Source organism: Stigmatopora nigra, chromosome 18 (genome assembly GCF_051989575.1).
Source record: "Stigmatopora nigra isolate UIUO_SnigA chromosome 18, RoL_Snig_1.1, whole genome shotgun sequence".
In the NCBI taxonomy this organism is placed as follows: domain Eukaryota; kingdom Metazoa; phylum Chordata; class Actinopteri; order Syngnathiformes; family Syngnathidae; genus Stigmatopora; species Stigmatopora nigra.
The window spans coordinates 8,911,596-8,931,909 of NC_135525.1; the positions used below are offsets into that span (position 1 = coordinate 8,911,596).

Consider the following 20,314-nt stretch of genomic DNA (forward strand, 5'->3'; position numbering starts at 1 on the left):
TGGGTGTGGGCGTTGGCATGGGCATACGCATAGGCATATGCATGTGCATATGATTATGAGAATGTATGTATGTGTATGTGGATATATGTATATGAGAAATTATGTATTTGTGTATATGTATGTATATATATATATATATTTTTATTTTTTTATTTATTTTCTTCATATAAATCATCTGCCGTACTTTTACTGAATTACAGGAGTTGCACCAGTATATATTTATACAGAAATAGCTGTAGATTGTAAATAGAAGCTCAGAATTGTGCGCCATCGGAAAGGAAGTTGCTGCGCACAGGACGTGGACGTGGCATACCGCTGCAGCGTTTCCGCTGAATGTCCGTTTCTCATTCCAAGAAGGGATTAGGTAGAAACACCCGGGCGCGACATTCATTTTCAGTCCCTATCCGATCTACGATCTACTAAGAATCGATTGACCCCTTACTATTCACGGTATCTCGGAGGTAGGTTTGGATGCAAAAACCGATGTAACTTGTGAGCCTGACTTTCACGTCCGGCTTTTTTGCCATGTTAGCCTTGCAATGCTAAATAGCATTGGCTAAAGAGGCTGCAGTATAAGCAATGGATGTCACCTAGCTTTAGCTAGAATAGTAACGTGTTTAGCTCCGGTTGTGGTCTCCTCACAGCTGATCGTAACTCTGCTGTCATGGGAGATCTGGGCGACTAGCTCAAGTTAGCTACCCCCGATTTTGTTTTGCTTTTGTTGAGTCAACATGATTGTACTTTGTACCGCGATCGTCGCCATTTAAAGTACTGAGCGTTATCTTGTATTTGTTGGGGCTTCGATTGGGTTATGTAGTCGGGCGATGAGCAATGTTTAATGCGGCACATTAGTTAGCGCCCTGTTAGCCCTCGATCGCGTATTCAATTTCCTCCCATTCATAAAGTAAATCATCAAGATCCGAACTTTACAATGTCACATTTTTTAGTTTCAACTAACCCATCGGCGTCATACATGTGCATCAACCACTCCAGGCCTGACACGCCAAAATAGAGCAACCCGGCTATAGTGTTTCTCGTCGTATTTGAATTATTGAAAACCCCACTCATTTATCTCGTGTTTGTCTTGATAGATGATACTCTATATTAAAAGTTCTTCCGCTAGCTAAACGATCGTAGTAGTTTGCTGGGTGAATGACATTCATGTAGTGAATGCTCTGTTCAGGTTAAAATGTCACTGTAAAATAGCATCGCAGTCAATGATGTGTGTTCCAGTAAAAGCAAATAGAGGTGTTGTCAGTGGCCTTATAAATATTCCCAACAAACTCTATATTAATGCCAAAGGTTTAACTGTTATATAGAACCTAACCAACCAGTTGATCTCACTGTGTCTTCCAGTTATAGTGATGAACTGAAGATGAATGTAAACCAGCACACTCCTATGGCCTCTCCTTATGGCCAGCCTCAGCCCGGTTATGGCCAGCCCACCTTTGCACCACTGGATGGCGGGTACCCGCCCCCCTACGCACCTTACAATGGCCCAGTGTCAACGTACCAGCCCGGAGTGCCACCACAAGGTAAAATATGGCAGTCATTTAGCTAGAATTTTTTTCACAAAGGTATAATGTATGCACACATTGACCATTTATATATAATGTTTATGCCAACTACATATTTGTAGTGTATTTTGGTCTCATTTTTCCTGAAGCACATATTTTTTTTTAAATTTTGAATATTACAGATTTATCAAAATTTCTCACTGTAAATAGATTTGTTGATAGTCATTTTCTCTTTTTTTAAAGTTTTTCATTCTATTTGCGATCGTCAGACTTGCACTATCACGCCAATAACCTTTTCCCTCTGCCATTTATTTCACTAATCAGACTTGATTCTTTCACTCCATCTTGTCCTCCTCATTGCTGACCTTTATTCCTCAACCTTTCATCTATTGCATTTCAGGCTATTCATCTTTTACCACCTTCCCTTCTAAGGCCGCAGTTTCAGAGCTCTCCTCTCCTCTCGATCTAGGTAATGCCCTTTTCTGGCTCTTCCTACTCTGCAATCGTCCAATTCTCACTTTTGCTGGATTCCATTAAGTTAAAACTGTATTTAGTATTTTTTTCAATACTAAAGAAATTTTCTAACCCCCTTTCAGGTCATGGCAGGGCTCCTCTAAATTCCGGGCCACCGCCTGTATCAGCACCTCAAGCATACAATCAATATGGTGGTCATCATCAAGGCGACATGCAAAATGGACCCCCACCTATGACACAAATGCCCCCAAGGTAATGCACAGCTCACTCTTATTTATAGTCATTAGGAAAATGGGTGTCCATTAAATGAAATTATTCTTCTTTTTCCAGGCCTGCTGCACCCCAGTCCTATAACCAAGGAACAGTGAATCTGTCAGGGCCACCCACCTCTTATCCCCAACACTACGGACCCCCACCCACAATGCAGCACGTCACCAGTCAGGTTGCCGGCATGCAGATAAACTCTGGGGCACCAACTGCTACAGTGCCTGGATATGGTATGAAGGCTAATTTGTGCCACCACTATATCCCACAAACCAACAGTATTATTTTTAATGGCAAAACCATATTTTCAAGGTTTTTATTTGAAGTCTAATGATTAACAAGTTTCCATCTCTCCCTCCTCAGCTCCCCCTCCAAGTTCCCAACCACCCATCAGTACTCCCTACACAGCCGCTCCTCCCGCTTCCTATCCACAAGCATTGCCCCCTGCCTCGTCTGCGCCCACCCAAGCACCGCCTTCTGCTTCCCAACAGTACTATGGAGGCCCCCCACCTAACTCTCAGCCCCCATTCAATTCTTCTATGCCCCCTGCTTCTCAACAGGCATTTGTCTCTCCTGCGCCTCCTCCGCCATCCAATCAACAATCCTTCCCCGCACCTCCTCACACATATCCAGGTCCCCCGCCCGCCCAAGCCCCATCTCCCTCAATGTCGCAGCCACATCAGTCCTTCCCGCCCACTCAGCCTGCCAATTCCTCCATCCCTCAAGGCTCCTTCCCTCCAAGAGGGCCTCCCCCCACCTCCTCTCAGTATCCTCCAACATCCACGCCCTCCAGCCAGTACCCGGGCCACATGTCGCCCCAGCAGCAACCCCCATTCCCGTCTGGTCCCCCAGCTCAGATGCCTCCCAGCTCCATGTGTCAGAGCAACCACTTACCTCCAGGACCACAGGGCTTGTCAGGCCCTCCTGGCCCCATGCCCCAACAGCAGCAGATGCCCCCACCTCAGCCTGGTATACCTGGAGGGTACCCTCCCCAGCAAAATGGTAGGTTTACTAATTTAACCCTTTATAGGAAACTAGTTTAACTGGCTATCTGCTATTGATAGTACAAGATGTCAATTTTCCCTAAACAGTGACTTGCTTTATTGATAATGAGTATTAATGATGTCACAGGGAATGGTGAGTTATATGGGAAACCCACATTTGATTGGCTAAAACAGTACTGGCATTAATAAAACATACACAATTCATCCCACATCAGAAATTTGAAATTCTGTGTTTTTTTTGGGATGCACAAAATAGAAGTTTTGTCTGTTATTTTGCTTAACAACTATGTTAATTATCCCATCAGGTGCTTTTGGCCAAGTAAGAGGTCCTCAACCTGGTTACCCAGGCATTTATCCTGGCCAGCCGAATTATGGCGCTCCAGCACCCGCACCAGGCCCACCACCACCTGGACAGAAAAGACTGGACCCGGACGCCATTCCTAGCCCAGTAAGGAGCCATAAAACAATTTTTTTGTAAACTCTACTCGACTTGCGCATGGTCGGCATTAGTAAAAAAATCTCTAACTACTTCTTCTGACCAATTTCTTTCAGTATAGTAATTCTTCCTACATCTCACTGTGTTTTGCTTCTTCTTGTCTTTCAATTTACGGTGTTGATTAATTGTCATCCTGTTTTGCACAATTTTGCCGGACAAACTTTTTGAATGTAAAGCAAGCGTCTGACATGCCAGCCGTGCAGAAATCAAGACATAGAATAGACCCAGACGCGATTCCCAGCCCAGTAAGTGTCCTAGTGTGGCTCTTTGAATTTGTCCTCGTGTTGGCTTTTTTTCCAAACACATCCCCACCACCGCTTGACCTTCCACCAGAAAAGAAAATCCAGTGTTTTTATGTTTGTGGTTTGGATCTGTCTTTGTTTTTAAGGGTCTAATCACTCTTCTCCCACCTTCCCTTTATACACCCTGACCGTTGCATGTTAGCATTCACTTGCATGCCCTGGAGGATCCACCCTTTTTCCCCAGGAATGATTTTGTTTGTCATTTTTTTCAAAATCCTTCACCATTTGTGCTTGAAAGTCAATTGTTTTTTTCTATTGTGACTGACTCTCATGCACTTTTCATGCTTTCTACTCATACTTATAGATCCAAGTCATCGAAGACGACAAGGCCAAGAGCACCGAGTCTTTCATAACAGGCATAAGGGGTCAAGCACCGCCATTGGTAACCACCGATTTTCACGTCAAGGACCAAGGTGACAATGCCAACATCTCCAATGGTTGTTGCCACTTAAAAATGTAATACTTACACCATTCTCACTTGCATTTGTAGGGAATGCTAGCCCTAGGTTCATCCGCTGTACAGCTTACAACATGCCCTGCACGGCAGACCTGGCCAAGCAGTCCCAGGTGCCGTTGGCAGCTGTCATCAAGCCGCTCGCCGTCTTACCGCCAGATGAGGTCAGGCATCAACTCCAGTCCAGTCTTTTTTTTTGTGTATGATGAAATCCCAAAGGAGATCTTCTCACTGTACATTTTTTTTTGTATGCAGACGCCTCCATTCCTGGTGGACCATGGCGATGCTGGTCCCATCCGTTGCAACCGATGCAAGGCCTATATGTGCCCCTACATGCAATTTATTGAGGGAGGGCGGCGCTTCCAGTGCGGCTTTTGCTCTTGTGTGACAGAAGGTAAGTTGCCGTGTGTTCATTTTTTTTGTGTGGTCCGGGAAAGTAAATCATGAGTGCCGACTTTCTGTTTTAGGATCAAATTATAATGAACAGTATAGATGTATATTAGATTTTATTAAATAAAGCAGCCCACAAACCAACCCGAGTCTACACCCCATATTGATAATCCTTGTGTCTTTCCAGTTCCTCCTCATTACTTCCAGCATCTGGACCACACTGGGAAAAGAGTGGACTACTGTGACAGACCAGAGCTCTCACTGGGAAGCTATGAGTTCCTAGCCACTGTTGACTACTGTAAAGTGAGTCTTGTAGATTTGCAACATGCGCCAAATATTTCACAAGTCACTCATGTAGCTTTTTAAAAAATTTAGAACAACAAGATTCCACAGCCGCCGGCCTTCATTTTCCTTATCGACGTGTCGTACAATGCCATCAAGAGCGGCATGGTTGGCATTGTCTGCCAGGAACTCAAGAGTCTCATGGACCGTCTGCCTAGGTAAGACCTCATTGTTTAAAGAAAACTTGACTCTATTTTCAATTTTAACATTTGAACTCTTATAATCTAAAAGCATAATATTCCCCTCAAACATACCCCACATAACAGTGAACTCTTATTGGTAGGGACAAGCAGCGATGGAAATAGCTAAGAATTATGAATAATTGAGAGGACAACACAAAAAGCCATTCAGTGATGGAGTGCTTGTCAAAGAATGCTTGAGTGATGAAGCAGCAGAAAGAAGAGTGTTGTTAGGAAATAAATAACCATAAAAGTGTCATTTACTACCAGAAAAAGTAAAAATGTGCCTTTGGGTTTGCTAACATTAATAAATGCGTGACCGGACATTTCGTCTCCGGACGCTTCGTCCCCTGGACATTTCGTCGGACTCGGGAACGATTGTTTTTGAAATAAAAGGCAATAAATAAAATTATTTTATTAAAAAGAAAAAGGAAATTCACATTCTTTATTAAAGAAAATAAAACAGCAAAAACTTAACATGTGGGCGTGTGCAAGTATTAAATGTGTTCAATTAAACAGCGGTTGACCATTGCACTGATTTAAAGTCCCCTGCTCATTATTCTTGTCTCCAGAGAGAACCCGGAATTGGACTCGGCCGTGAGGGTGGGCTTCGTCACCTACAACAAGGTGCTTCACTTCTACAATGTCAAGTCTAGCCTAGCTCAGCCTCAAATGCTGGTGGTGTCAGATGTATCGGAAATGTTTGTGCCACTGTTGGACGGCTTCCTTGTCAACGTCGGGGAAAGCCGGCAAGTCATCGAGAGGTGAGCAAAAGGCATTAACACTTACTGTTCTTGGATCTGCTTGCAATGGGACTAAGATGTCATTCAGGGAACTAAAGCTTAAAAAACCTCTGTTGCGCAGTTTGCTGGACCACATCCCAGAGATGTTTGCAGATACCCGAGAGACAGAGACAGTCTTTGGACCTGTTATACAGGCCGGACTAGAGGCGCTTAAGGTAATTCAAGAATGTCTGGGACCTGGGGGGGTTCTATGATATGGAGTTGTAAACCTGCTTGCTATTTCTCAGGCGGCAGACTGCGCCGGAAAGCTGTTTTTGTTCCACACTTCACTGCCTATTGGTGAATCACCTGGAAAACTCAAGAACAGAGAAGATAAGAAGCTCATCGGCAGCGATAAGGAAAAAGTAAACAAAAATAAAAAGATGGCACTCTGAAATGATGTCCTCTACAAAATATTTGATGTTTTCTGTACTGTTTAGTCTCTGTTTCAGCCTCAAGGGAGCTTTTACAACACACTGGCCAAAGATTGCGTGGCTCAAGGCTGCTGCGTGGACCTTTTCCTCTTCCCCAACCAATACGTGGACGTGGCCACGCTTGCGGTTGTTCCCGTCTCCACCGGAGGCTCTGTCTACAAGTATACTTATTTCCAGGTTGGCTATTCTTCCATCTTCAACCTGAAATGCTTCCTTCAAACTATTTAATAATAATAATAATAATCGGCCATTAGGAGGCAGATCACTGCCCAACGTCTTTTCATGTTACCTCACTCCTAAGTTATTACACAGAAGGGATTGTGTGTCGTGCTACCGCAAGGTGCCTAAACTTCAAGGAAATATTGTTCCATTTTTTTTTTTTGATTATCATTTCAGGCTCAGTCGGACCAAGAGAGATTCCTGAACGACTTAAGGCGAGACGTTCAGAAGCCAATCGGTTTTGACGCCGTCATGAGGGTTCGAACCAGCACAGGTACATCTTCAGTGTCTAGATTTAGTTAGAATCACCCAAGAAGTATATTGTTATAAATCATACCTGGAATACACAAACAATTTATTCTCTTCTTCAGGAATTCGAGCCACAGACTTCTTTGGCTCGTTCTTCATGAGCAACACCACAGACGTGGAGCTCGCCGGGCTGGACTGCGACAAAGCGGTCACGGTTGAGTTCAAGCACGATGACAAGCTCAGTGAGGAGACCGGGGCGTTCATTCAGGTAAGGACTCTCTTCTTCTGGTGTATCTGATCACGTTTTTCGATCTAAGCCTGATTGCCTGCCTACAGTGCGCCGTGTTGTACACCAGCTGTGGCGGCCAAAGGCGCTTGCGTGTCCACAACATGGCCGTCAATTGCTGCTCACAGCTTTCGGACCTTTACCGTAACTGCGAGACGGACACCATCATCAATTTCCTTAGCAAATTTGGTATGGACCTCATACTCCTCTTGCCTTTCGTCATTAAATTTTTTGGATATATCACAGACTGATATTTTTCCTTTCCCCCCTCCACAGCTTTCCGAAGCATTATTAACAACCCCACAAAGTCAGTGAGGGATACTCTTGTCAACCAGTGTGCTCAGATCTTGGCATGCTACCGCAAAAACTGCGCTAATCCATCATCGGCTGGCCAGGTATGACTTTAAAATGGCCCCCTTCATAAAAAAAAACTGCTACCCTGTAACACATTTGATTAGTTATTACTAAGATGCTCAAAAAAGCTAAAAGCATTTGGTTTTGATCAACTAAATATTTTTTAGCTACTTGAAACATAACCTTCATAATGCACATTCTGTTGCATCAAGAAATAATCAAGTTTCCTGTTTATTTGATTTTATTTTCTTTATTTCAGTTGATCCTCCCCGAGTGCATGAAGCTGCTGCCCGTCTACTTGAACTGTGTTCTCAAAAGTGATGTACTTCTGCCCGCTGCTGACGTGTCGCTGGACGACCGGGCGTACCTGCGGCAACTCATGAGCTGCATGGACGTATCCGAAACACACATCTTTTTCTACCCACGTCTGCTGCCAGTTGTATGCCCGCTAATTTTCTACTGGGCAAGCTTTGGTGCTCAATGATTTGTACATTTTTTAAATTGAAATTTCTTGTTTAGATGAAGCTGGAGAGTGGCTTGTTGCCAGTGGCAGTGCGGGCATCAGAAGAGAGGCTTTCCAAAGGTGGCATGTACCTGCTGGAGACCGGCCTCCATCTCTTCCTATGGGTGGGAGCCAATGTACAGCAGGAGCTGCTGCTCAACATCTTCGGGACAACCAGTTTTGGCCAGATCGATGCCAGCATGGTAAGATTTTGTCAAAAGTACCAATTTTCTGATGAAATTGACACGTTTCCCCCAATGCTTGAGTTACTTAATTTAGATTGATGGAATTGCAAAGATGGGGGACCTTCAAAATTCTCTTAAAATGAACACTAAACCTATTTTGCACACAAAGAACTGCTTCAAGGTAAAATGTGTAAATACTACTCCATTTAGTCTTGTCAATGGATGAAGGATGTTATGCTAACATTTGGTGTAAATGCAATCGTTTTCAGTACTTTTTTTTCCCATTATGATATAATTGTCATTTTTCTTCCCTCCCAGACATGTCTCCCTGTTTTAGACAATCCTATGTCGCAAAGACTGAGAGAGATAGTTGAATCCTTCAGAGCACAGCGGTCACGATACATGAAGGTAAGAACATATTAGTGATTTGCCCATCCGATAACACTTATCTGTATCAGTGCCCAATATGGCTATTTTTGGAGTATCATTTTTAGACGTGTTTTTTAGTACAAAGGTGCTTTTCAACTGATTTAAATCAAACAATGAGGTAAACATTTCCCCTGTGTGAGACTACTGCGTTTTAGAAATTAAACTAATTTCTATTTGGCGAAAATGGATGAACTAAGAAAATAACATAAAATATCAACCCCCCCCCTCCCCCCACACATCAGCTGATGGTGGTTAAACAAGAGGACCGTTCCGAACTCATCTTCCGACACTTCCTAACGGAGGACAAGAGCGCCAGTGGCGGCGCATCCTACGTGGACTTCTTGTGTCACATGCACAAGGAGATCCGCCAACTCCTCAGCTAGACCCCGCCGCCACCGCCATTGCCGCCATCTTTCCTCTCTCCTTTCCTCCTCTTACCTTCCTCCCTTATTTTTTTTTTACCTAATAAACTCTTTGTCAGCAAAGAGCCGCGGCTGACACATTACATCTTGTGTGTGTGGAAACCTGTGTGTGTGTGTGAGTGTGAGATAATCTGATGTGTGTAGAGCTTCACTCTGCCTCAAATCCACTGCAATAGAGGTGAGGGTGATTTATGTATATATACACACACATAATGTAGAATAATGTATGCAACAGGATTGTATGTATCGGCAAGCACTGACTTGAGGGTGTTTAAAGTACCCGTTCCCCATACGTGGCTTTTTTATATAGAATCCAATCCCGTTATATAAAAAGGTTTCTATAGTAGTGAGTCACCAATGGAATGAAATAAATGCTGTAACTTAATCTTCTGCTCCCCTTTTAATCTTTGTCTACATTTGGTTATATCCAATACCTATTGGCATCGAAATGTTCTTACATTTGGTACAAAGTTATTTTTGATGCATATTCCTTTTTCTAATCAGCTATAATAACTTAACATTTGCTTCTTTCCATCTACCACAAACAAAAGTTTCATTAAGTAGCTTGTTTGTGTGTTGCGCTTTTCATGGAACTTATTTTTTATTAATAATAATAATAATGCTCTTTTTTCTTACCCCGTAGTCGACTCGATCAGTTAATAATTATATAAAAAACCTTGTGTTAGACCTATTTCCCTGCGCAAATATACCTGATGAAGTGTCCTATTTATCTCAAATTAAGGACATTAACCTGCTTCTTTAGTTAACTCACATATTGCCGCAAAAATAGCATTTTTTAAGGGTGCTTTTAAACTAGATCCCATTTGCTGTGTGTGTACCTCTTGACACATATTTTCAATAATTAACCTCTGTCATTTAAGAAGTTTACCCAAAAAGGATTTTAAAAAAATAGAATACGTAAAACTAAAATCCTTTCTTTGAAGTGTACCTAATGAAGTGAAGTCACTGGCCGTGGTGAAACCTTACCAAATTCGAGCCATCTTAGGCCAAGTAGAATGGTTAAAAGAGATGAATGGACCCGTACTGAGCAGTCTGTGTGTTTATATATACATATATAAATATCAAATATATAGCCTGTACAGAATTCATAGAGAAAAAATGATTTTAATTCTTCTGTGATATTTTTTTTCCATTGCCAATATAAGAATTATGGCTTTTACTAATGGGGGGGAGGGTCATTAATGTCATGAATGACTTATTTTGAGGAGTTAATAATTGTTAGTGCATCAGCGATTTAACAAACCTCTCCAAATTCAACTTGTCTTTCACTTTTTTTGTTGAAAAATGTGTAAATGGTTTGGTTTGTGTGCGAAGTCCTTCTGCTACTTTGATTGAGCCAACGTCCTCACTGTACTCTTTTTGTCTCGTTCTATATTTGTGTGTTTTTGTTTTTTGGGTTTTTTGTTTTTGTTTTTTCCTTCTCATTGCCTCTTGGGACTGCTAATAAAAAAAAAAAGATTGTTTCAAAAAGGGAACGTCAACATTAGTCTTGCCAAAATAGCTTCTTAGTGAAAGCAATTTAAAAATGCATTATTTAGTGTGTAATAGTTTTACATGTTTGGATAAGATAGGACGTGCATCCCACTAAATACTATTGAAAATACGAAATATTTTAGTAATGCAGTTTCCATGTCGATCATTATTAGTAAAACTTATTTAAAATATGGAATTTTTTTTCTAAAATATCTTTATTTTACAATGATAATATAAATGTATATTAGTTTACATTATGTGGTTTATTGAATATATACTTGTGTACTTTTACTTTAGAATTTGCTTTAAAAATTCCTTTTAAAGTGATTTCCTCTATTAATCAATTTTAGTAACACATTTTCCATATATAAACTGTTCATTAACTGATAATTTTTAGTAAAATTTATTTAAAATCGAATTGAAATAAATGTATGTATATTATCATTGTAAAAAAACATTTATTTTACAATGATAATATAAATGTATTCTAGTTTACTTTATGTAGTTGATGGAAAATACTTGTGTACTTTTACTTTAAAATTTGCTTTAAAAATTCACTTACAGGTCCAAATACCTAAAATTAATACACAATTTACAAATAAAATAGACACTATAATTGTCAACATTGTTCTGTATATCTTGCAAAGTAGTATTCCATTTCAATATGCTTGATGTCCCTGTCCTCTTATCGACATCCGGAATGGAATTTAGTCAAAATCTCACTTGGCAGGGCACCCAAGCCTGCTGAGCTGCAGGGAAAGAGGACATAAAAAACACTTAAACCCTTACTAGTTCTGTTAAAAAAAAAAAAAAAAGTGGATTAATTTTGAGAGTGAGTGTTTATGGTGCATCTGTCAGGTTGTTCTGACTCGAGCGTGACTGACATTGGTCAGGATTTGAGTGCACGCTACAGTTGACGATGAGTTCATCCTGCTCTTTAAATCTTACTAAAGGAGAAATTCTGACTTTTATTTCTATATATTTTAAGCCACTATCAGAAGTTAATGTTTCCAAATGTTCCCTAATGCTTACCTGTTGCAACTTTATTTGCATTATGCACATTCATCAGCATACCTGTCAACCTCGAACCATTTGTGATCTTACCAAATTTTGTTTTCGCCCTTACATATATGTATAAATACATGGAAAATCTTACCACTTTGTGATCTTTGTAAACAGACCAGAAACAGCTGATCAAATGAAAGTAAACATAAACAAGGGAACAGGAAACGGAAATCACATGGTGAAAGTGTTACAAAACGAAATGTTTATCATGATCTTTTTTTTTTAGCCAATCAGAGGCGCCGGTACATATATCACTTGGCAGACATGCGTTTCCGGGAAGAAACAATGGCGGATGGTGAAAAATGGCTAGAAAGTGCCTTAATTTATTTTTTTTTCTCAAAATCACCGTTTAGCGTACCATTTTCATGTGTACAGCGTACCAATATAAAAATGGGCTTTCAGTTGTACCAATTACGGCGAGAACGTACCAGTTGACAGGTATGCATCAGTGACTATTATTTATCATTTTATGCATATACTTAAATTTAAAGGCCATAGTAAATTGAAATATTTGTACCAATCAAATTAGGCTACCAGAGATTTGTATACTTATCATTAAAAAGTCAATTTTTCCCAGTATGTGTTGGTAGAGCGTAAAACATAGATTGTGCTATCTCAGCAGTAAAACCACTGGAGGTCAGCAAAAGCGCACTTTTCTCTTTAAATCACTGAACATTGAAGATGACTTTTTAAATAAAAAAAAAACATTTAGTTTATTTTCTTGGTCATAATTTAGTCAGGCATTGAGAGATATGTTTTTTTTTTCTCTGCAACTGTGAGTGTTAAAAGGTCTCTGACCAAATGTAATTGGAAATATTCATCCTTAGCAGTGCGACTGCCCCCCGGGACTACAGCAGGCCTGGTTCTAGGGTGTACAGCAGGTCATGGTAGGGGTGAGTGGAGAGTATAAAATATTATTTCTAATTTGATATTTAATGCCAAATAACAACCACTAAATTTTACAATCTCACCAGCGCTTGCACAAAGATCAACCTAGTTGACTATTATACAATCTAATTTGTGTAATGCATTACTTAATATATTCAATATAAAAAAAAAACCTTGTTCCCAATGCAGTATATCCTAATTTTAACTTAATGTCGTTAGAGAACCAAACTATTGGGATGCACGATAATTTTGTTAAACTTTTTTTTTCGCCACACTTTAAACTGAACTAACCAAACCTACTTCAGTCTCATTATTTCTTCAAAGTAGTGCATCTTAAGGGGAGAAAAAGAAGACAGAAGACACTCAGTCATGGCTCAGCCCTAAGGCCTTGTCCAGCATCATCATCTCACGGTAATATAACGTCATGCTCCCTAATATTAGTCACCACAATATTTTACATTTTTAAAACGCACAGAGGACAAAATGGCAATGATAAAACAAAACGCTGTGTTGATCATCACGCCCTTTTCCGCAAAGATCACTTTGCTCTTCATTTAAACGCCTCTTTTCGTGGCTAATAATAGTTATAGAGCGCGCACACACTGGTGGACTCTTGTGATTCATCAAAGGATCATTTTGTGAAAAAAAAGTGTTACTCCTCTTAGATTTCAGATGTCATTTACATTCCTTCCCTTTCCTGTGTATATGTCACCTTTATATTTGCAATAATAGTGAGTAAAAATGCATGTATGCTACAAACTAATGTTGACAAGGCGTGTTAAACAATGTCAGTTGTTTCAGGACCCAGGACAGCTCCCTAGATTTATGAAGAGGCCATTGCACAAAGCCCCTTAATGAGAAGATCCACAATTCAAAAAAATGGATAGGTAAACAAAACTGTCACTCTTATTGTGCTTAAACTTATCCGCCATATTTCCTACTTGGTGTCAGTCTGTGAATGCAGCGTGAGAGCATCCTTAGTGTGCCGGCTCAGCATTCTGAAAAAGAGCAAAATGCTGATTTTTTTTCTTCTTTTTTTTAATCAGAGGCTGTCAGCGTGGGAACACAACAAAAAAAATCTGCAACGTGGAAAAGTTCAAATATGATGTATCTGCACGCTCGGCTTTGCGTGTACGATGAAGAAAAAGAAGGCTGACGATCTTGCGCGTGTGCGCATAAAAGACAAATGGGCCGTGCGCAAAAAAAAAACGTAGGCTGCTGGCCCTGCTTCTGCCCTCCTTTTCCTACGTGCGAACCCTACCACCTCGCCTCCTCTTCCTCCAGCTCCTCAGCCTCCACAGGCTGTTACATAATGTTCAACTCCTCAGCCCTTTGTTATCGCACGACGACCACACACTGCGCCTTGCTCGCTGTTTGATGAAGGAACCAAAAAAGTCTTCTCCTTAAAGCTAGAGGGAGCATTTTTTTTGCAACTACAGTCAGATGCTGTACTTTCAGCCAGTAGGAACACATGATATGGAGTCTAGGAAGTTCCCATTTTTGGTAAAAGGAAGCATATCTGGAAAAGGGAAACAAGCTAGAAGCTACTTGAACTTGTATAATGGAGTATAACGATATCAACTCTATGACTTTAAGTCAGTAAACAGAAAATGATGGATGACATTTCATATTAGATTGTACTCCACAATGGGAATTGTGCTGTGGAACTTGGGAAGTTCTTGTATTCCATGATCAATGTTCCCTCTATCATATCGACTTTAATATTGATACAGTGCAAGGATAGGAACAGCACCCCTTTTTCAACTACTATAGCATAAATAGACATTCTGCTGCACACTATTTCCGCTTTTGCCAGCGGTTTGTCCTAGAATGTCCCAGTTTCTGGAAGGCATCGTCATCCCCTCCGGAGCTTTACCAAACCCCCACCCGCCCTGGCCGGCAATGGCCTCCTGCTCACGCCACATTAAACATTTAGCAAGGCACTGTGGAAGTGCGCGACGGCGTCTTTTAAAACCGGCGAGCCAACAGTACTGCATTCCTTTCGCCTGTCGATATCACTAGTTAGCTAACAACCCCGCCACACCTTTATCCGGGACCCTAGCCCCTCCATGAATGACAGACAAAACCAAGCCAAGGCAAAATCAGTGACTCGGAAAGGACAACTATGTTCAGTGCAAGACCTGCATTCATCAATATTGATCTCTGGTGTGTGTATTGCCATGTGCCTTTACTTATGCAATGTGAGTGTGGGAATGTGTGTTAATGACCACCAAAATGGCCAACAAAACATGACCAAATAGACTTTAAAAGGGTATTTTAAAAATAATTGTTAAATAGTTTTACTCTTATGTTAAATCATTTGAACATAAATTTTTGCAAATGTTTATCTCAATGTACAGCCTTGTTTAACATAAAATAGTGGTATCTTGAATTCATGTAACACAAATCAGTAACAGTTTAAATGTGCCTCTCAAAATTCAGTGCACGTTAGTTATAATGTGAATGCTTTTTTATGCTTAACATAGAATTCATATATGATCATGTACAAATTGGCTCCCATTAAATAACAGTACACATCCAATCTATTTGAACTTGTAGGACTGGCAACAAATGGTCATGTTCTGTTGGATTAAATGCATTTTCTTTATACAAGTATAATCACTGTGTCCTGTCCATGTGATTGAAAGTGTCTTTTTGGGCCTCCCCCCCCCCTTGTGTGTCCCTGGTGTTTGTGATTGCCAGCAATCCTATGTATTGTCAGTGTGCATCTCCCCAGTAAATTTCCATTTTGTTAATTTCCCCCAGTTTCAGTGTTTGTAGGAAAAAAATCACAGAAAAACTATTCTTTATGCTTGCATATTAACCCGATTGTTTTATTTTTTGTGTCTCTTTTGACCAGATCTCGCGAGAACTCCTTCTTTGCACTCGCACGCGCCACATCCGTCCCTCCTCCTCTGACTGGCTCCTCCCCTTCCGCGTGCGCGTGTGCCGTTCTCGGCTCTGCTCTTCAGCCTGCCTGTCACTTCGCTCGTGTTGGAAGGAAGGCTAGGCTACGCACCTCTCGATCGGACCCCCGCACGGAGAGCCAGCCGCCATCGTACCCCCTTCCCCCGAGGCTCGGGCTCGCCCCTCACGGCATCAACCATGGCGACCACCGCTACATCCACCCGGTTCACTGACGAGTACCAGCTGTACGAGGAGCTTGGGAAGTAAGCGGCGCACACACGTACACACGCACACACAAAACGCACCGTGTTTCTCTTACAATCCCCCCCACCCACCCCCGCAACAACCTCGCCTCACTTGATCGCAAAACTGCCCCGACTGACGATCAACCTTTTTTCCGATCGTTTCGATAAGGATTTGGCGAATATGTCGCCATCGAGATCGCTCTCTTGCGCAAGCCAACTAAAAAAACGCTAACCGATCTCGAGTGCTTATGTTCGGCCACCAGTCTCGCTGAGCTACCTCGGCGCTTTGCCCCTTTAGCCGCGTTAGCCGCACGCCAATTGGGCGTTTTTTGGTCAAACTCCCTTAATGATCGTTTGTGAACTTGAACCCAACCACCATTTTGTGTCCTCACTGAGCCCCGATCTGCCGATGACATTTCCGTCACCCCACTACCACCACTACTACCACCACCACCACCGACCCCCGGCCCACGGCGTCTTCTTGACAGCTCCGCGCGGGCTCCCTCGTCCGGAGGGCTTCACTAGCAAGGCCAACCTCTTCATTTTATTTCGCCCCCTAATCAACCCTCCCACCCACCCACCTCCACCCCCACCCAGGCCCCCCCAACCATCCGCCCACCCCCGTTGAGCAGCTGCAGATGATTTGTGCTCCCGTGTTGAGTAACGTTACATAGCCCCGGATCACCTAATGAGGAAGTCATGCGGTCCCGGGCGCTTTTATTAATGTTTGCGCCGTAACGCCCGGCGCACCAGCTGCTCACCCCACGGCTTGGCCCGTGAACCCCCTCGTGGTGGATCTCGATTTCACCTACCCCCAAGTGAAACCAATAATCACGCGCATGCTGAGAGGTAGTGACGTCCTTTTGCCCGGTATTTTGATGACGACATCACAACTGTGGATGTTTCATCATCATCATCATCAACCCCCCAGCCCACTTAAATGCAGCATCAGCCTTGCCTATAATAAAGATCAGAAATATTCACTGACCTCACACTCTACCCTTTTATTTAGCTCTTTTTGTTCCCCCATCCCTAATACATATTTTCCACCATTGATACGTATTTTTCCGCCATCGATACGTATTTTCCACCATCGGTCATTAATGTCAAGTCATTTTACGTGAAACCTCTTGTCAGCCGTCACCTCTCGTTTGCTGGTAAATAATTGAACATGAGAGGAGAGTACTGGTGGTTGAGAGCCAAGTGCGGCGGCAGTGGCGGACGCTCTTGTAGAGTGACAGGTCGCCAGGAGCCCCCACCCCTTACCAGAGTGCTTGCTCAGGAGGTGATGGGCCTCTGGAAAATGATGGCGCAAAAAGCAGGGTGCAATGTGGTCTTCAAGCTGAATTTTGCTGACTAAATCATGGGTTTTGCTTATGTTACATTAAGACACAACCTTATCTTTTCTTGACCCTACTGCTCATGTACTTCTTGGTATATAATTGCAATTGCTGGAACCATACCCTGCAAACCACCCCTCCCTTTCAAAACTACTAAAAATCTAAGCATCTTTTGGCTTTAATGTAATATATATGAAATATTTGACCCCTATTGTCAGAGTTTGACAATTAAGCACCTCTACCAGGAATATTATTCAGTAATTGAGACATTTTAAACCATGTTTTTGGCATATACCACTGAGGTAACCTGATTTTGGTACCTCAAAAGCAGCTTGCAATCTACTATAAAGTTCCTTCGACCCAGATACTTTAACATTTCAGCTATAATTTCATTCATACGCATGTCTTGGAATTTTTATGTCCTGTTAAATTCCTGGTACTGAATGTCCTTTTTAGAAAGTACAGTTGCTTCTAACAGTGTCTGTTATCCAAGAACAGCATTTAAACAATAGGCTAAACATGGACAGGTGATCAAACAGTGCTTTCAAATTTTACAGGTAAATGCATGGGCTAACGTCTTTAAAAGTATGTGTTAGGAGCACTCTGATCCTTCTTCCACATGCCCAAACTTGAACTTGTAGAAGCTTTTGTGAAAGTGACGATTATTTCTGCAAACCTTCTGATCTGCAGGAAAATTTGTGCTATATAAAAGCACTATAAAAGGCCAAATTTGGGCTATTTTTGGGACATTTTATCTCAAGGGATACTCTAGTAGTTATCTGAAGAGTGGGTCTTAATGTTTAGCCCTCCATTTTTGGGGTCTTGGACCTATGAAAAGTTACTACTACTACTTTAAGTATTTTCTTTGGACCATTTATTACCTTAATAGTACTTAATGGTTCTTCCAAAAGAACTGCAATGACTAGTCCAATTTATAACACTTTTAATTCCTATTTTTTTTCAAGAACTTTTCAATATTAGTATAGAACTGTTATATTTGCATGACACTTAAAAGATTCCTAGAACTTTAAATCATGTTTGCAAGGAGGGTGTAGTAAGATTTGTGCAATGGAGATAAGATCTTTTTGGCTGATTTCGCAATACCTTGTCCTCATCTTTTTGTAGGGGAGCTTTTTCAGTGGTGCGCCGATGTGTCAAGAAATCTTCCGGGCAGGAATACGCCGCCAAGATCATCAACACCAAGAAACTATCTGAACGAGGTATGATAGCAGACACGCACACAAAATGCACCAAAAAAAAAATGCTTGTTAACTGAGGTACTTGCAATTCAAGGTACATTTTCTAGCAGACAAATACGCATTGCAGTCTGTATTTGGACTCTGTTTAATAGTTTTTTTTCCCCCATTTAGTCCGATCGCACTCCATGTCACACAAAAACGTTTATTTAGCTTTACACAATGTTACTAAATAGACTTTGAGGTATTGCATTTCCTGCCACTGTACCTAAAGAAGTGTCCGCTTGAGTGCCGCATGTGTAAGCGCAGCACGTTCTTTTTTTTATGTTATGCCGCTTCCTTTTACACAGCTAGAATTCCAACAGTTAAAGCGATATCGCACCCAATCTTGTGATCAACTTTCTAGTTTTCACTAAAAAAAATACCATTAAATATCTCAGTCTTTCCGTAAATTCTATGTGCCGTCAATTGGGCCCGAATTTCCAACCAGGGTTGGGTTCGATGGGCACGTGGCGCGGGGGGGTTGGGGCTAGCGACAGTGCTGCTGGGCTTGCAGGGATGAAATAAAAACCGCAGCGGCGGCGGAGGGGCAGGATGTGAATCAATGTAATTGTTGCCGTGGCGTCTTCGCGTAACACTGCAGCTCTCGGGGCCTGAATTTTATATGCCGCCGCATCGCCGCGCAGCTCCACGCCCACGTGCGCGCACACACACGCCTGACATTACCGCCATGTTGGAAGTGTGACGCGGACTTGTGTGGAACCTCCCCTGGCTTGGCAAAACCTAATTGCCTTCCCTTTTTTTCTTCTTCTTCTTCCCTCCAACGCCACCACCCAATTAGGCTCCTCGCTGACATTAACACACATACACTCGTCTCCCTTTGTTCTCGTCAAGTCCGTCTTTTAGCCTTCTTCGTAGTGGCCTCTCTCTTGTCTTGTCGTAAAAGGGGGATTGAGGCTAATCCACTTATGCTAAATGTATCTCGTCAAGCGCTAAGACCCCACAGATTCCATAGGCACCTCCCCTGTTTTCTCCTGTTGTCGTCTGATGGCATTTGTTTGCATGCGCGTTTATGCACGTGTGTGAAGTAACACTAGGATCGCATGCGGCGCCACTCTTTTTTTTTTTTTTTTTTTACATTCTCGCCATCCGACATCAGACATCTTGGCATAGCGTTCTACGATATGGCCGTAAAATATAAGTTCATACCTCGGGTCAAGTTTCCAATAAAAATGGAAGATAAATTTGGACAACAGAAACGAGCATCTGTTTATTGGAGGGATGATAAGAATAATTTGGACACTTGACTCTGAAAAATTATCTTCTTTTCTGGTTGTAATGTATAGAAATGACATTGATATGCTCGAAACAGATAACACGAAACATTATTTTTAAATGATTCACTAACAGACTGACCATTTTCAGCTAAATCAAAATAAGTATTTTGAATATACATTTATTTCTACTACTCTTGTACCTTTTTAAGTTCTTTATCAATTAGCAACTAGAGAAAAATGAACTTTTTATAATATAGGACGTATTAATCTATAATACAGTTATTCTATGACATGCATTCTGTCATTAGAAACTCGAGAAAATTTAACCTTTTATAATATAGGACATACTATAAAAAGCATAGTGCCTTATATAGTTTCTAATGCATCATTTTTTTAGTGTACAAAGTATAGTGTACAACCATTATTAATCTATAATGACATACATACTGTCATTATGCTGTTTATATTTTGCATTGTTTGAAACCAGTAAAGTGACTTGCCTAAGGTTGTTTTAAATATACTGTGCTAATGGATTAGAATAACATACTTGTGGTTTCCTTCATTAAGAGTTTTTTTTTACTGGTCTTTCTTAAACAAGGTCTGAATTAAAGAGTAAAA

The 20,314-nt window shown here is 41.4% G+C and overlaps 2 protein-coding genes across 16 annotated transcripts in view; both read left to right on the top strand.

Moving 5' to 3' along the window:
* The first annotated feature begins 251 nt into the window (after positions 1 to 251).
* On the top strand, positions 252 to 9,669 carry sec24c (SEC24 homolog C, COPII coat complex component). Of its 4 annotated transcripts, XM_077738385.1 has the most exons (25): positions 252 to 461; positions 1,357 to 1,535; positions 1,918 to 1,986; positions 2,114 to 2,243; positions 2,322 to 2,488; positions 2,619 to 3,257; positions 3,565 to 3,707; positions 3,932 to 4,000; positions 4,362 to 4,470; positions 4,548 to 4,675; positions 4,767 to 4,905; positions 5,089 to 5,204; positions 5,277 to 5,401; positions 5,995 to 6,186; positions 6,287 to 6,380; positions 6,453 to 6,569; positions 6,645 to 6,815; positions 7,035 to 7,131; positions 7,229 to 7,374; positions 7,443 to 7,581; positions 7,669 to 7,787; positions 8,006 to 8,185; positions 8,266 to 8,451; positions 8,752 to 8,841; positions 9,105 to 9,669. In XM_077738385.1, the coding sequence occupies exons 2-25, from the start codon at positions 1,376 to 1,378 to the stop codon at positions 9,243 to 9,245; spliced, it is 3,666 nt and encodes a 1,221-aa protein (XP_077594511.1). In that variant the 5' UTR covers positions 252 to 461; positions 1,357 to 1,375; the 3' UTR covers positions 9,246 to 9,669. The 4 variants fall into 4 exon arrangements, with proteins under 4 accessions (XP_077594511.1, XP_077594512.1, XP_077594513.1 ...); XM_077738386.1 differs by lacking the exon at positions 3,932 to 4,000; XM_077738387.1 differs by lacking the exon at positions 1,918 to 1,986.
* Positions 9,670 to 15,662: 5,993 nt separating this feature from the next.
* Positions 15,663 to 20,314, top strand: part of LOC144211195 (calcium/calmodulin-dependent protein kinase type II subunit gamma) — a 30,018-nt gene continuing 25,366 nt past the window's right edge. For all 12 annotated transcript variants that reach the window (XM_077738209.1, XM_077738213.1, XM_077738211.1 and 9 more), the window contains exons 1-2: positions 15,663 to 15,901; positions 18,349 to 18,443. In XM_077738209.1, the coding sequence (XP_077594335.1) occupies positions 15,837 to 15,901; positions 18,349 to 18,443 (160 nt within the window). In that variant the 5' untranslated portion in view covers positions 15,663 to 15,836. The remainder of the gene's footprint in view (positions 15,902 to 18,348; positions 18,444 to 20,314) is intronic.